The sequence below is a fragment of the Equus quagga genome, chromosome 5 (genome assembly GCF_021613505.1).
Source record: "Equus quagga isolate Etosha38 chromosome 5, UCLA_HA_Equagga_1.0, whole genome shotgun sequence".
NCBI classification, from domain to species: Eukaryota; Metazoa; Chordata; class Mammalia; order Perissodactyla; family Equidae; genus Equus; species Equus quagga.
Genome location: NC_060271.1, coordinates 8,032,519 through 8,050,084, shown reverse-complemented (window position 1 = coordinate 8,050,084; position 17,566 = coordinate 8,032,519). Strand labels below are relative to the sequence as shown.

The following is a 17,566-nucleotide window of genomic DNA, read 5'->3' as shown; positions in this document are numbered from 1 at the left end:
GAGTAGGATGAGGCCCGCGGCCGCGGCTCCGGCGTCGGCAGGGGCAGCAGCTGAGGCAGCAGCTGAGGCAGCCGCGACGGCCGCGCCCCCCCCTCCTGACCTGGATTAGGCCCAGCAGCTCCGTGGCCGCCGCCGCCCCGCGGGGGGGGGGGGGGGGGGAGGGCTTCGTCTCCCCCCCCCCCCCCCCCCCCCATCTCCGCCTCGCAGGAGGCAACCGCCGCGACCCCGGCGGAGCCCGCGGCCCAGCCTTGAGCCCCCACCCCCGGGGGCTGGCATGAGCGGCCCTTCGGCGGCGCCGGGGGGCGGGGGAGCCGCCGCCGCCTGAGCCCCGGCCTGCCGCCCGACCCCACCTCGCCGACCGAGGCTGACCGCGGAGCGTGCGACGACCCCGCCACTGCTTTCTTACTCCCCCAGATCACACACCGCAGCCCCGGAAGATGGGGAACTGCCTCAAATCCCCCACTTCGGATGACATCTCCCTCCTTCACGAGTCTCAGTCCGACCGGGCTAGTTTTGGCGAGGGGACGGAGCCGGATCAGGAGCCGCCGCCGCCATATCAGGTAGGGGAGGGTGTGTGTTGGGGAGGAGGGGGTGCGAGGAGTGGAAGCAGGTCCAGGCGAGATCGAGGGGGCTTCGGGGCTGTCACTGCCCCTGGCCTCGGCAAGGCCTGCCGGGGCGGGGGGGGGGTTGACCCCCTTAGGGCTGGATCCGAGGGTGATTGCGCCCCACTCCCAAAATAAGGGGGATCCTTCACTTCCCCCTCAGGCATGATGTGGGGATGGTACCCTCTGTCCTTGAGGTCTGGGATCCGAGTATGTGATCAGTATCGCCTTGGCCAGTGGCTGGTGGTTCGCTTGTCGAGTTTGGGAGTGACATTTTCCTGTCTTTATGTCTGAATCGTGGAATGTGTGGAAGCTGTGAGGTTTGGGGATGATTTTCTCATCGCACCGCCAACTGGATTATGAGTTCTGGATGGGTGGTTGCCCCCGACCCATTTAAATTTTCATATGTGGTCATCCTCTCCTGCCTCCCTGCTCTCTCCCTCACCTGTCTGTCGGTGTTAATTGGATCTGGTAGGTCTTCATTTCTGCTTCTACTTGGGAGAAGAAGTGGTCTTCAAGTGATTTTAGTCCCAGCGAATCAAGAGTTACTTGTTTACATATATGTGTATATTAATTTTTAACCCCTCCTTCTTTTGCTCCACCCCTATGACACACCTTTTAATCGCGCTGACTTAATAAAACTTGATTATCTTGAACTTTGGAAACCTTTAAACCTGACTTGAGAAATACCTTCTGTTGCTCGTTTGTCTCCCTTTGTATCAAAGACTTCCTCCTAAATAGTTTCATTGCTTTTTGAACAGTCAAGCAGCCCCAGATGTGTTTACACAATTAATAAAGAGCCAAGACCTCTTGAGAAACCTCAAAATAGACATGTAGATGTTATAATCTATAATAAATATAAAAATGTTTCCTCTGCTTTTTCGATTTTACATGATGTTGATTAAAAACTTTTTCCAAAAGGGCTTGGGTGGTTAAGTGGCTTAATTTTTTTCCTAAAGGGGGTTTAGTTTTCTAACTAGGCAGTCTCCTTTGTTGTTTCATGTGGTGACATCATTATCTAGTGTTATTCTTTTCTCATTCTTGTGTAAACCAGTGTCTCATCACACCAGAAAAACCTGATCACATATGCTGGTTTTTCTGAATAAAACCCTTCAGGGTTTTCATATATACCAGTAAAGTCCAATCTTAAGTGTGTCATACAGAAGCCTCTCTGTCTTCTCTCACGTTCTGTATTCCAGGCCTCCCAATACACCAGCCTGTTCACACCTCTCTGCCTTTGCTCCAGTTGCCCCCTCTGCTTGGAGCCCTTCCCCCAAGGTCGGCCAGGTGAACATCTAATCCTCTTTGAGGACTCAGCTCTCCTGTGTCACCCCGTATCTGAAGTTCCTATATTTCTCTCCCCCCCATTGCTTCCTTGCTTGTGTCCTCCCCCACCACCCGTCCCTCTGCACTTCCAAAAGCAGCACATACAGCACTTGAGTGTTAATATCCTCGTTTAGTTAGATGTATGTCTCATCCTTGGGTGGTTCCCTCCTCCCCCAGTGTAAGCTGCATGCAGGTAGGAACCTGTGTCTCCTGTTTGCTGTTGTATCCCCAGCATCTGGCCTACAGTAGGCACTCAGTAACTGCGATAAGTGAAGACTATAAGCCCTTGAGAACAGGGTCTGTATCCCCAATGCTTCGAGCAATTTCTGAGACATAAGAAGCACTTAAATGTTGAATGAATTAATGAATTTAAATTCAGTATTGTGTTTTCTAAGTTTACACAGCCATTTCTTACAAAGAATTGTCACAGGGGAAGGCTCTTTAAAAATCCAAGCTAAACCTGGATGTCTTTCTGAATCTTTGAAGCAAGTAAATTGTTTATATTTCACTCTTCGTTTGCCTCATAATGTGCTTATTTCAGTTTCATGAGCAAATGTTTTTAGAAGTATGAACTTTTTCAAAATCTTCTTCCATGTTCCCTAGACCCTTTTAAGGCAAATTGAGTATCTTTGACTTCTTGCCCTCTTTCTCTCATCCTTAGATAATATAGTGTTAAGGATAACTCTTTAGAATTTATGAGAGTTGTAGTAGTCTTTTCCAGGAGGACTACATGATAATGAGGGGTTTTTTTGGTATCGTGAAGGAACATGTTTTGAAACATGTTATTTGTGACAGTGGGAGTTTTTTGTGGTTGCCCTTTCCTGAGGTGAATGACCCACATACCGATAGGCCTATTTGGTATCAGTTGGAAGAAAACAATTTCTTTAAAAGATGGGAGCAGAAAAAGAAACTTTTGTAGAAAAAAATTTGTCCCCCTGAAGGAAATAAATTCTTAGGAATGGTTAATTTAGATCTGAGAAGCACCAATCCAAGGCAAATGATTTATATTTTCAGTGAACAGAAGTAACTTATTTTTTCCTTCAAAAATAGTGTATAACGGAGCTGCGGGAATATTGGCTTATTTCTTTAAAGAATAGTCTCAGCTGGAATAGGATTAAAAAAAATTTCATAAAGGGAATGGCTGATTATTAAGGCAAACACTTGGTGTTTTGCTGTAATGATTAGTTAAAAGATATCCTTTCTGTTTGTGTTGCACAATGTACATATATGCTGAGAGCTCTATATTTCCTAGTAAGAGGATCTGACAGATTTGTTTTATTTGTTTATTTGTGCTTAAACGTAAGTGCTGCACTGTTATGGTCAAAGTTTATAAGAAGTACATGTTTCTCTCCTGGGTTTCTTTACTGGCCTTCTAACTGGTCTCCCTGCTTTCGCCATTGCGCTCCCTACACAGTCATGCAGTGCCCTTTGGTCAGCGGCCGACCGCACCTGATGGTGGTCCCATAAGATGAGTACCGTGTAGCCTGAGGGTGTGTACTCACCCAGACCCAGACCTAGATCTGTGAGGCTCACACCGATGGAATCAGCTGACAGCACATTTCTCCGAACATACCTCCGTCAGTAGGCAACACGGCTGTTCTTAACCCACTGATGACTAGTCTCTTCTTAACCCAGCAGTCACAGTGGTTTTGGTAAAACAGATCATGACACTCTGCTCAACATCTTGTTGATTCCCATTTCATTCAGGGTGAAAGCCAGATTCCTTACAGTGTTGCATAAACCCTACATAATCTATACTCCCTGCCCCCACACATAGCTCTCTTGACACCTTTCCTATTACTCTCCCCGAGCTGGCTCCCCTTTAGCCTCTCTGGCCTCCTTGTTCCTAGGATACTCCAGGACCATTGCCCTGGTTGTTTTTTGTGCCCGGGTACTCTTCCCCCAGATATCACCGTGGCTGACTTCCTCACCTCCTTCAAGTCATTACTCAAATGACACCTTCTTAAACCCTCTTTGACCACCCTATTTAGAATTGCAACCTGCCCCAACACCCTGGAATTCTCCCTTACTCTGTTCTGTTTTTCTCCATGGCATTTATCACTTTCTGACACACTATGTTTACTTACAATGTTTATTGTTTATTATCTGTCTCTTTCCACTAGGTGGTAAGCACCTTGAGGAAAGGGAATTTTAAAAAAATGGTTTCCCAAGAACCTAGAATAGTGCCTGGTACATGTTAAGCGCTCAATTGCTGGTTGAATAAATCGATTTCTTTTCATTGAATTAATATATTTGTTTTGACGCAAGTGCAGTTGAATGTCTTATAAGAACTATGCATATTCCTAGTGCCTTTTTTCCTTTATTATGGATCATTTTTAAGGAGTCAATCCTAAAAATCAAGTCCCGATAATATTAAATATAGGAATTGGTTTAAAATAATTATTGATAAAATAATTTAGGATTTTTTTCCACCCTCTATATATTCTATAACAAACATGTCTTTTTTGAGGAAGTACTTGAGTCCTTGTCCTTGAAGAAATGGGAGGGAAGAGGTTAGAGCTTTTCTTGAATTAGAAGGTAAAAACAGAGAAATCTGGCATGCCCTCTACTCTGTCCTCCCTGAATGTTTACAAAGAGTACGATGGAATCCTCCCTAATGGCAGTCAGAGGGATTGTGAGAGGGAGGATAGTCAGGAAAGGCTGGAGAATGAAGGTCTGTAAGAGGGGAGGGCCAGGTAGGTAGCCCAGGGCTGGAAGGTATACGTGAACAGGTTGAGGTACCACGGTCACTCTAAGACCCTCACTTGTCGTATGCTAATTCATGAGTGGCATTCTGTTCGAAAGAGCTTAATATTCATTGAACAACGAGAAAAGTCACTTTACAGTTTTGCAGTAGCTATATAGTTATATAGTTGGAGGTTTACTAATCTCTTCCTCCTGTCCTATCTACACTTTGTGATGAATACATTTGAGATTTTAAAATCAGAAGAAAATAAGTTATTTTTAATACAGCAGTGAGTGCAAATGTAGGTCTGGTTTTGAAGTCAGGTGGAATTGAGTTCAAATCCTGGTTGTTACTTACATGTAAACTAGGAAGAGAGTTTATCAGATTATATTGTGTTTTGAGGAACTTCTTTCGCAAATACCAAAACATAAAATTTTGGATATTTCAAATTGTTACTGAGTAAAGCTTTCTTCAAGATGCGTTTTTTTTTTTTTAAAAAAAGACTTGGTCTCTCCTATGGAACTCAGTAAAATAATCCCCCTCCTTTAAAAATCTAGAATATAATAAAATATTTTTAAGCATTTGAAGCTATAATAATATATTAAGACCTTGTTTTTCTGATATCTTTATGAGGTTAAATTCAGGTAATTGAAGATTTTTTTTCTATGTTGGCATTTTGTTTACCATTTAGGTGGAAATTGCCTCAAAATGTATTTCACATATCTTGTTCTTAGTAAAAAAAGTTCCCTTTGTGTGAAATTTTATCCCTCCCCTCTTGAAGTTCTACCTTTTCATTGAGGGGCGGATCACCTCCAACCTGTTTAATAAAGCCTTCCCTGACCATTTTTTTTCTCTCTCACTCCTGATTTCTACAAGTACACTACTTTTTGTTTATGATATTTATCTGGAAATCATATATTACCTTAATAATTAGCTCTTGGTGCTTTAACAGTTACTATTCTTCCAATTACAGTTTCCTTAAAAATGAGAATGATGTGTTAAGATTTTAAAAATTTCTCAGTGGAGTGGAATGGCACCTTAGAGATTGTAGACACCCAGTGACTACTGTGCTGCCACCACCGTAATTGGAGTCCTCATTACCTCCCAGATAACCTAATTGATGTCTCCTCTCCTCCCCATTCATTTCATTCCTTGCTGCAAGATAAATTCTATCCAGATCAGATCCTTTGCACTTTAATGATTCTTCATGACTCATCGCTGAAGATCTCTCTCTTAGCATTTGAAGTCATGATCTGGCTCCTTACAAACTCTTCGAGCTTTTTGTAGTCTTGTATAGAACCTATATGCTAGTCAGACTTAACAGTTTGCTGTATTCTGTATATGCCTTCTGCTTTCCAGCCTCTGCCTTTGCTCATTCTATTCCCATTTCCCAGAATGCTCTTCCCCTTATTATTCCCAGTGTAAATTCTAGCTTTCAAGGTCCAGCTCAAATGCCATGAATCCTTCTCTGATCTCCCCCAACATGAATAACTTCTTAATCTGAACTTCTTTAGCACTTTGTTTGCTATTCTTAGGACACTTCACCCTTCCTATTTGATTTTAATTATTTATAACAATGTCACCTCTCCTCTACTAGAATCCAGGTCTGATGATTCCATCTTTGCATTGCTATAACTATGCCTTTCACAAAGCAGGCACTCAAATACTTGAGTAAATGTGAAAATCACTTATCGTGTTTTTCTGTAAGAGTGTGAACTTTTGTGGTTGTTTGCTTCTGTAAGTTGATTCTCAGAATCCTGCACTTTAGTATTTGGCCTTTGTCCTTTAAAGGGTTTTGCTGTTTTTCTCTCCCACATTAACTGTTTTATCTGACCATATTCAGTTTCGTCCTATCACTTTTAATTTCTGAAGTGCATGAGCTTTGGGAAAGTTAATCTACATCTTTTTTGAGTTTGGTTTGTGCTCTTTGCTGTTCAGGTTGCCTCGATATTTTTTTTTTAATAAATAAGCAAATATCTTTGCTTATTTATTTATAACCATTCTTGCAAAGTTTTGATTTATTTGTTTATGCCTGATCTCCCACTCTGGATGTCCTTTAATTAAGGCTGATTCTTTGTCATTAAGAATGTATGCACCTTTAAGAATAGGACAGTCTGTGTGTCAGAGTTTAATTCTAGAGCTAATTATAGGGTAACTTGAGAAGGTGGGGTAATGAGTTACTTGGTAAAAAAGATCTGAGAACTTGACTTTCTTAAAATATTTTTTAGTTAATACTTTGTAGAAACCTCCATATTCTATTATAAAATTTAGGTCTTTTAAAATCTTAATGTAATACTTTAGGTAGAATGGGATTCTTCTTTTAAAGATCTTAATTTTATTTTTTTCTTCTAAGTAGAAAAACTGTCACAGAATGGCTACTGTAGGTTCTCCCTGCCATTTTTATTCAACTTTTGCCACTTCTTTCTCTCTTTGTCTTCTGTTTTTATTGTGTCTCAGCCAAGTTAAATTCTAGAAATGAGGAGGGGAGTGAAAAGAGGATGGTTGTAAATACAATTGGAATTAGATGTTATATTTCTTTGTCGTCTTGCCTCAAGCCATTTCTGGATATAGTTATCTTCTATGTATTAACCTGCCTTTAAGCAGAGAGTTAGGGATGATGTATTTCTGTCCTGTATTCAAATAGGTTATTAAAAAATAGGCTGTAAGAAATTTCCAGAAGTTCATCCCTTACCGGTAACTTTTCATAGTGAATTTATCAAGTATTTATGATATTGTTAACATCAGAATTCAGGATTTTTGCAATTGTGACATAAATGAAAGAAAGACTGAGGTGGTAGAGATACTAGAGACTCATAGAGTGGAAATATGAGTGAAAGATGTGAGGAAAAGCTGGTTTATAGACAGCCAATATGTGTGTTTTTAATAGCAGAAGAGATTGCTACATGCAATTGAAAAGTAAAGTGATAAGGGAGAACCAAATATATTTTCTGCTCTTGGGGAATCTGCCTGACCTTTTGATTTTGATATTCAAGTTGGCTTTATGGTGTGTTGCTTTTGAAGTCTTAGAAGAGTTCCTTATTTTAGCTGATTAAAGAAAACTTTGAGTTCGGTTTAATATGAACGCACATATACCTATCTTTTAATTAAATAGCCAACCTGGAGTGTGCTCCCAGGGGCCAGTTGAGTAATTATCTTGTTACTTACTTAATCCAGAGAGCATACAGTAAGGTAACTAAGGGATCTGAAAGTGGGAATGAAGAAAGCAATATTCCAGATATATTTGTTTCTAAATTTATTAAGGTTTTCTGAATTCTTATGAAGCTGGATGGCTTTAAGGAAGAGTGAGACTTTAATAACTGACCCAACTAGTTAAAATTACATTTAATTTTATCTAACAATTTAATTATTATGTTTGTGGGGAAAAAGCACTTTACCGTAAACTGAGTAAGTAGCAAGGCTTAAGGTTAAAAACCAGGACACCTAGTTTCTTCTGTCAGTCAACAAGTATGTGTTAGGCACCGAGGGGAAAGGAGAAATGAGTCCTTTACCCCTAAGGAGTAACCATTTTAGTTAAGGGGACAAGATTAATGTATACACATGAAGTATTTATTAGTTCAGTGTGAAATAGTATATAATCAAGTATTAAATAGTTTGAGGTACACTTTTTTTTTCTTTTTCTTCTTCTCCCCAAAGCCCCCCAGTACATCATGGTATATTGTAGTTGTGAGTGCCTCTGGTTCTCCTATGTGGGAGGCTGCCTCAGAATGGCCTGATGAGCAGTGCTATGTCCGTGCCCAGGATCCGAACTGGCAAAACCCTAGACCGCCGAAGCCCAGCACGCAAACTTAACCACTCGGCCACAGGTTGGCCCCAGATGTAGACTTTTGAAGTTGGGGGATCAGTTTGTGATAGGGCAGTGAATCACAGGTTTACTTTTTAGCTTTTGAAGACTTCAAATGAAATCTTACGTGAATATTGCTGTAACAAATGAACGTAAGCAGGAGAGCGGCCCTGATTAGGTGATGGAGCTTGGAGCTGAAAGAATAATCATCAGTAGGCAGTGTGCATGAATTTAGACAGAGTTGTATAATCTTGTACAGTGAAAGTGTAATATATGTGTGTGTGTGTGTAAATAAACCTTTTTATTGTTTATATACAATGAAGAGTATGCCTTTAACAGTACAATTAATAGTATCTTAACTGTATGGCCCAGTGAACTTTTACATATTAGAACCACCATCAAGATATAGCCTATTTCCAACCCCACAAAAGGCTCTCTCATACACCCTCCAACAGTCATTACCCCTTCCCCAAAGGTAACCACTGTGCTGACCTCTTATCACCACATATTTGTTTTGCCCAGTTTTGAACTTAAATAGAATAACTTGTTCAGCATTGTTTGTCAAATTCATTTATATTGTTATATATATATATATATATATATATATGTAGCAGTAGCCCATGTTATTTTTCAGTGCAGTACAGTATTCAATTGTATAAATGTACATTTTTAAAAATCCATTCTTCTATTGATGTATATATTTGGGTTGTGTTAGTTTTTTGGCTGTATAAATCTATGAAGATTCTTCTTTTTTTGGTGAGGAAGATTAGCCCTGAGCTAACACCTGTGCCAGTCTTCCTCTATTTTGTATGTGGGTCTTTGCCTCAGCATGGCTGATGGGTAGTGTAGGTCCATGTCTGGGATCTGAACCCAGGCCGCTGAAGCAGACTGCACTGAATTTAACCACTACACCACAGGGCCAGCCCCTATGAACATTCTTTCTGTGTACATAATCACCTATTTATTTTGGATATATATCCAGAAGTGGAATTGCTGGGTATGGAGCAGAAATATATTTAGTTTTTCCTACAACATTTTATTACAGAAAATTCCAAAAATAAAGGGAAGTCAACAGAATTGTTTGAACACTCATGTTCCTACCACTTAGGTTCTGTAGTTAACATTTTGCTATATTTGGCTTAACACGTATCCATCCCTCTATCAATACATTCTATTTTTTGACACATTTCAAAGTAAGTTGCCAAATAGTTTTCCAAAGTGGTTTCACCAATTTGCACTCCTGTCAGCAATGTATGAGAATTCTCTTTGCTCTACATCTTTACTAGCACCTGGTATTGTCGGTCTGTTTTATTTTAGGCATTCTGATAAGTGCTTAGAAGTATTTCCTTGTGGTTTTAATTTGCATTTCCCCATGAGAGATGCACACCAATATGCATACTAATATGTGGTCTTTTGTGGCTGGCCTCTTTTGCTTAGCATAATGTTTTCTCAAGATTCATCTATGTTGTAGCATGTATCAGGACTTCATTCCTTTTTATTGTGAAATATTCTGTTATATGGATCTACCACATTTGTTTAGCCATTCATCAGTTGATGAACATTTGGGTTTCCACTTTTTAGTTCTCATGAATGCTGCTATGAACATATGTATACAAGTTTTTTATGGATGTGTTTTCATTTCTCTTGGTTATACACCAAGTGGTTGTACACTTAGTGGAATTGCTGTGTCATGTAATTCCATCTTTAATCTTTTGAGGAACTGCCAAACTGTTTTCCAAAGCACTTGTGCCATTTGATATTCCCATCAGCAGTGCACAAGGGTTCCAAATTCTGCACATTGTCACCAAAACTTATTGCCTTTTTTTATTATAACCATCCTAGTGGCTATAAAGTAGTATCTCACTGTGGTTTTGATTGTATTTTCCTGAAAGTTTTGTCTAACCCAAGGTCACAAAGATGTACTTCTGCATTTTCCTCTAAGAGTTATATTTTTAGCTCTCATATTTAGGTATATGATCCATTTTGAGTTAATTTTTATGAGTTGTGTAAGGAAGGCCCATATTTATTCTTTTGCATGTGACTGTCCTGTTGTTACAGCACCGTTTGTTAAAAGAGTATTCTTTCCCCATTGTCTTGGCATTCCTGCCCAGAATCCATTGTCCATAAGTGTTGTAAGGGATTATTTCTGGCTTCTTCAAGTATGGTCTGTTGATCTATATGTCTGTCCTTAATGCTGGTACTACACTAGCTTTGTAAAGAGCTTTGAAATCAGGAAGTGTGAATTTTTCAACTTTTTTCTTATTATTCAACATTGTTTTGGCTTTTCTTAGTCCCTCATAATTCCATTTGGATTTCAGGGTCAGCTGTCAATTTCTGCAAATATGCCTGCTGGGATTTTGATAGAGGCACTTTTTTTTTTTTTTTTTAATGAACCTACATTGAAACATCATTATCAGCCAAAGTCCATAGTTTACATTAGGGTTCACTCTTGGTGGTGTACACTCTCTGAGTTTGGACGAATGTGTAATGACGTGGATTCACCATTATAGCATCATACAGAATAGTTTCCATACCCTTAAAAATCCTGTGTTCCACCTTTCATCCGTACCTTCACCTAAGCCCTGAAAACTGCTAATTCTTTTGCTGTCTCCATAGTTGTTGTTGTTTTTGTTTTAAAGATTGGCATCTGGGGGCCGGCCCCATGGCTGAGTGGTTAAGTTTGCGCCCTCCGTTGCGGTGGCCCAGGGTTTTGCTGGTTCGGATCCTGGGCGCGGACTGCACCGCTCGTCAGGCCATGTTGAGGGCGGCGTCCACGTGCCACAAGTAGAAGGACCCATAACTGAAAATATACAGCTATGTACCAGGGGGCTTTGGGGAGAAAAAGGAAAAATAAAATGTTAAAAAAAAAAATGATTGGCATCTGAGGTAACATCTGTTGCCAAGCTTCCTTTTTTTCCTCCTTCTTCTTCTCCCCAAAGCCCCCGGTACATAGTTGTATGTTCTAGTCGTAGGTCGCCCTGGCTGTGCTATGTGGGACACCACCTCAGCATGGCCTGATGAGCAGTGCCAGGTCTGCCCCCAGGATCCAAACCGGTGAATCCCTGGGCCACCAAAGCGGAGTGCGCCAACTTAACCATTTGGCCACGAGGCCAGCCCCCTGTCTCCATAGTTTTGACTTTTCCAGAATGTCATGTAGTTGGAATCATGCAGTATGTAGCCTTTTCAGACTGGCTTCTTTCACTTACTAATACGCATTTAAGTTTCCTTTAGTAATATGCATTTGAGGTTCCTCCATGTCTTTTCATGGCTTAATAGCTTGTTTCTTTTTAGTGCTGACTAGTATTCCATTGTCTTGATGTACCACGGTTTAGTTATCCATTCACCTACTGAAGGACATCTTAGTTGCTTCCAAGTTTTGGCAGTTGAATAAAGCTGCTGTAAACATCCGTGTGCAGGTTTTCGGGTAGACGTAAATTTTTAGTTCCTTTGGGTAAATACCAAGGAGTATAGTTGCTAGATCATATGTGGTAAGAGTACATTTAGTTTTGTAAGAAACCACCAAACTGTCTTCCAAAGTGGCTGTGCCATTTTGCATTCCCACCAGCAGTCAGCGAGGGTTCCTGTTGCTCCATGTCCTCTCCAGCATTTGATGTTGTCAGTATTTGGATTTTCACTATTCTAATAGGCATATAGTGGTGTGTGTTTGTTTGTTTGTTTGAATTTGCAGTTCTCAGTGCTTCTCAGTGTGTCCCCCCACCCTTAGGTGGGACAGGATGGGAAGAGGGGAATGGAGTTGGATATTTCCCTTCTCCCATGTGGAAGGCTAGGCCCAGCTGGATTTGAGTATTTCCCTTTCCTCCGATGGGTTAGGCTCTGATAAAACCCCAGCAGGTTGGCTCTGCCAAAATAGTTTCTCCTGAGGGCAGGCCTTGTTAGGAAAAATGGAATGCTCTGGCGTATATCAAAATGGTTCCTTTCCCCTTCCCCCTGTTCGAAGCATGAGAAGATTTTTCTCTCATGTTCACTATGAGGACCTGGTGGGGCTCCTGGAGATAAAACTTTAAAAAATGTGGAGTTCCCTTGGAGTTTGTAACTCAGACTTGTCCACACTGAGCCCCAGCAGTCCATCAATTACAGTTCAGGCTTTCGTGCCCCAGCACTGGTTCTGCTTATGGGTTTCTGCTCTGGTAAGTTGTGATTTTCTCTATCCACCTGTCTGTCTCTCCAATTTTGGGGTCTGCATTTGCCCTGTGACCTTACTTCTTCAACAGATCTAAGAAAAGTTGTTGATTTTTCAGTTCAGCTTTTTTTAATTTGTTAGTGTGGTGTAGTGACTTCTAAGCTCCTTACCTGCCAGACCAGAAACTAGTTCTTAATTTTCATAGTAATTCTATGAAAATAAATATTATTCTTCCCATCTTATAGATGAAGAAACAGGCTTAGCATAGAGCTGGGCGGCCAGTGATAGTTGAGGTAATGAGACCCCTTTATAATGCAGTAGATCTTCTAGAAGTATTTCATAAATCGTATGAAGGTAGATTTCATATAGCACAACAGTGTTCTGCTAAATTGGCAAAACTGCTGAAGTTAACAAAGTATGTTTTTGATATTTTGTGTCCTCTTTTCTATCTTCAATTGGTGATTCCCCTTTCACCTTTCTTTTCTCCCTTAGGCGTTCAGGGCTCCCACTCTAACCTTTCTCTCCCAAATCAAAATAAGAGATGATACATTTATCATTGATAGTAATGCACCAATTCCTATCTATTAACTAAGGCTAATTGTAGTATAGTTTGGATGTGTGTGATTTAACATTACCTCCACTAGTCATCTGGATCTTAGTTTCTTGCCTTTTAGTGTGATATTTTTAAAAATGTACAAGTGACAGAAGTAGACTTGGTGCTAAGAGGGCCCTGAAGTCATAGATACTGATAAGTGGTCTATTCAGGATAATGGAGGAACAACGAGGTCCCAAAAAACAGGACTCTTAAAGAAGATGGGGTATTAAAATCACGGGAGAATCCACTGGATCCAATTGTAGAAAGTACAACTGCAATTAGATTTAAGTGAAATTTTCCATTTTAAACAGGATTTATTTTAAATAGATAAGTTTTGGATAGAAAACTTTGTAAAATATACATTTTTAACAACATTTTTGTCAACAATTTTTGTTCCAATATACTACCTTTGGTAATAGTGTCTTACTAAGACTGATTCTCAACTGTATCCTTTTTCAAACTTCATAACCTTCCCCTTTCATTCTCGCTCTTTCCCTCATAAATCACTGAAATATTGACTTCTGAGCAGATTTTCATCTCATTTTATTGATTCAAAATTATTAGAAAGATTAGTTTATTATACTGTGGAGGTAATAGAACGGTGCCTCCAGAGTCTTGAATTAACATAGGACTATTTGTGTTGTTGGGTGAGTCTATTCTGCTTTTAATTCTTGTACGTGCTTTTTATCATTTTTTCTCTTTATCTTTTCCCACTGTCAGATGGTCTTCATCTGCTGTTAATGCATCTGCCCTTGCAGTAACTCCTCTTCTAATATTCTGCATATTGGAAAACCAGATAATCAATTTTGTCATAATATTTCCTAAGGAAGCAGCTGCCAATAGAGAGAGCCCAAAGGCACTATCTATGAGTAAAGCAGCATTTTTCTTTCTGAATAAACTATTTGAGGATTTGGATACATGGGCACCTTGGATTTTTTCTTAAGTTTAAATTTATTTGAAAAATTTCCCTGGCACAAATTTGCTTAAGTAAATAAAGTCAATTTTAGCAGGAAGTCCACATGCATATGAGAGTAAAAAAAGTAGAGAAAGGGAGGGAACCTTCTTTAGTACTGGAGTCAAGCCTTATCAGTGTTTCGTTTTTCACATGCACATCCTCTCTTCCCCCTACTGTGTTTCATTATCTAGAATTTTATGTTGTCCCTAGATTTTTTTTCTCAAAATACTTTTTATTTATCCTTTAACACATGCTTTAATTAGCTAGGACTCCTTCTAAGATCTAAGTTCCTAAGCTCACTGTAATCTTTAGACTGTTGAATATTTACCTTTAGGTATACAAATCCCTATAGGGTCAGGGATAGAACTGCATTTCAATATAACTGATTTCCTTGGTAATCTTATGTTTTCATTCAAAAACACTATCCAAGAAGGGGTCCATTGCCAGCTCGGGGTCCGTGGTCAGATTGCCAAAGGTTTCCATGCCACAGAGAAGGTTAAGAATGTCTCAAAGGCAGTCTCTGAGTTGCAGGACATGAGCTCATATCACTGCTGTGAAAACCACAAAGCCTTTGTGGTTTGTGCCACAGAGTTCTGATGGGTGTGTGGTATAGGAATTCAGTTAAATTTTGCCATTGCAACACTGTTAGATAAATTGTCAGACCTTGTTTAAGATGAGGTAGCATGAAACGGGGCCATTTTAAAATGGCTGAAATTCTAAAATCCGTTGAGAAAATGAACTTGAAGTATAATTTGTTAGTCCTAGATGAAAAACTTTTGTGTCACAAGAACGGCAGCATCATAATCTCAAAAAAAGTGCTAGGACTATGGGCTTTCAAACACTTTTTGGCAACTCATACTAAAAAATTCTACACCATGCTTCAGTTTATAAAAACGAAAACGATATTCATATAAGAGTGTTGACTCTTACTGTATATTCTGTATGTTCGATTTCATTTCTAAAAAGTCCTAGTTTTGACCAATTTCACAACCCCCAATAGGTCGTGACCTGCAGTTTAGAAAACATTCCAAGATATAGAGCCAAAAAGATAAGATTGTGAAATACATTTAAAATATTTTGCATGTCTGGTATCTCAAACAAGATGTCTTAGGAATCCAAACTTGCCTGTCTCAAAAAGAGCATTTTAGAAAAGTGGGTACGTGTTTATACGATGGGAATAGTCCCTAAGATGCTTGTGCCAGGTAATTTACATTTACTATCTTTCTTAAGGATTTTGGACTTTGTCCTAGAGCAGTGGAAGGCTAGCCACTAAAGGATTTTAAGTGGGATGGGGGGGGAGATTATGTAAATTAGATTTTTATTTAAAAAAATCTCTGAGGACAAATTAGAAGGGGTAGTGGATATGGGAAAACTAGTTAGGAAGCCACTGCATTAGCAGATATTGTTATAGGGCATTGGCAATAGAGATTGAGTTATGAATTCTGTTGATAATTAAGAGGGGAAAACAGCAGAATTTAGTAATGGATTGAATGGAAAGAATGTATCCAGGAGATTAGGATAGAAACATCCAGAAGAGATTCTTTTGGGAGAAGATGGGCTGTGAAGGGGTATAGGAATAGCGCGATAAAAGGACAAGGAAGGGAAGGTGGGTTAATTTGTTTTAATGAGAAACACTTGATCATTTTTATAAGCTGATGAGAAGGATCCAGTGAAAAGAAGAGGTTGAATAGGGAGAGCAGCAAAAATCTACAGTGTAAGGATGCTGACAAGGTGGAAACAGATGGAATCCAAACAGTGGTGGTAGGATTGGCCTACATAAAGGGAAATAAAATCTTTAAAATTATTTTTTAATAATTATTAAGTAATACATTTGTGTGGTCAAACTCTACAAGAGTACAGATGAAACATCTTACTTCTGTTCTCCAGCCACTCAGTTCCACATCCCATAGGCAACTAATGTTAAGGTTTTTTTGGATTCTTCAAGTGATTTTATACACGTGAGCAAATACAAATAGTTCTCCCCCAGCCCTTTACCTAAAAACAGCCCACTATACACAATTCTAGACCTTGCTTTTTTTTCACTTACTATATCTTGAAGCTGTTTCCCTATCAGTACATAAAAAGTTTCATTCTTCTCTAGAGCTGCATAGTATTCATTGTATGTACCATTATTTATTTACCCAGTTCCCTATTTGAGCATTTAGGTTGTTACCATTCTTTTGAGAGTGCCTCTATTTTAACAAGATGGAAAAACTAATTGGAGATATGTATACATGCTGGCAGGGCTGTATGTTTGCCTCTAGAATTTAAGGAGTTCAGTGATGTGGATGCAGAGACCTTGATGGTCCATTTTGGGGCCAGCAGATGGAAATTGAATATTTAGGTTAAAGAGTTGATATGTGGATACTTACATAGTCAAATGAGCAGAAATTATACTTTACCTAGGGAAATCTGGCCAGGTTGGTAAACTAGATGGAGGTAAGGAGTCCCTGGACCAAAGCTGGAGCTGACAGCCGGGAAAATTCCTGAAACCATGTTTTGTCAGTCAGTAGTCACTTTCAGTAGTCACATTTTATTAAAGAAGAATTAGGACTACTTTTGGTAGCCTCAAACTGGGACCCTCCATTCGAGGCTAAATGTATCTAGCCCATCTGGAGGTCAAGGAGCCTTCTTTAGGAGAAAGAATGTGTTTTGGGTTCAGAAACTCTGTAAGAAGACATTTCTGCGTAATTTCCAAAGAATTTCAGTTTTCTACCATTGTTTGTCAATTATAGAACCTGTAATTTTAATCTAAAATAGAAAAATTGATTAAGCCTAAGTTATAAATTTGTTTGCAGAATGATTTAAGCCACCTTTAAGTGGTTATAATTTTTTCAACAACTTTAGTGGGCCTGTGATGTCTCTTGCACTGTTAGGTACCAGGGGCTAAGTATATAAGATATGCACACACATGAAACACTAAAAAGTCATAGGCGTGACAAGGAGGCTAGAGGAGGCTTGAGGTGGGAGAGCTAACTTTTGGTTGGAGTTGTTTGAGAGGGCTTTTTGAGGGACTGGATGTTCAAGTATCAAAATCAAGACTTCTCTTATCCCCTTGTTTAGATTTTTTCCTTATATTCCTTCCAGTGGTTTTTCTGTTTCTATGGCAACCATCTAAGTTCACATAGGTGTTTCTTAACCCTTTCTTTGTTTAATAACTCTTGAGAAGCTGAAAACCATAAACCATAAGTCCTCTTCCTAGAAAGATGCACAGAATTTTGCATGCAATTTTAAGGAATTTATGTATAGTCATGTGCCACATAACGACATTTTAGTCGGTGATGGACCGCATGTACGACAGTGGTCCCATAAAATTAGTGCCCTGTAACCTAGGTGTGTAATAGGCTGTCCCATCTAGGTTTGTGTAAGTATGCTCTATGATCGCACAGCGAAGAAATAAACTAATGACACATTTCTCTGAACGTTTCCCGTCATAATAGGATGTGTGACTGTGCTTTC

The 17,566-nt window shown here is 39.6% G+C and overlaps 1 protein-coding gene across 1 annotated transcript in view; it reads left to right on the top strand.

Moving 5' to 3' along the window:
* Positions 1 to 226: 226 nt before the first annotated feature.
* Positions 227 to 17,566, top strand: part of RNF11 (ring finger protein 11) — a 38,405-nt gene continuing 21,065 nt past the window's right edge. Inside the window, exon 1 of the mRNA XM_046662410.1 lies at positions 227 to 560. Coding sequence (XP_046518366.1) covers positions 438 to 560 — 123 coding nt within the window. The 5' untranslated portion in view covers positions 227 to 437. The remainder of the gene's footprint in view (positions 561 to 17,566) is intronic.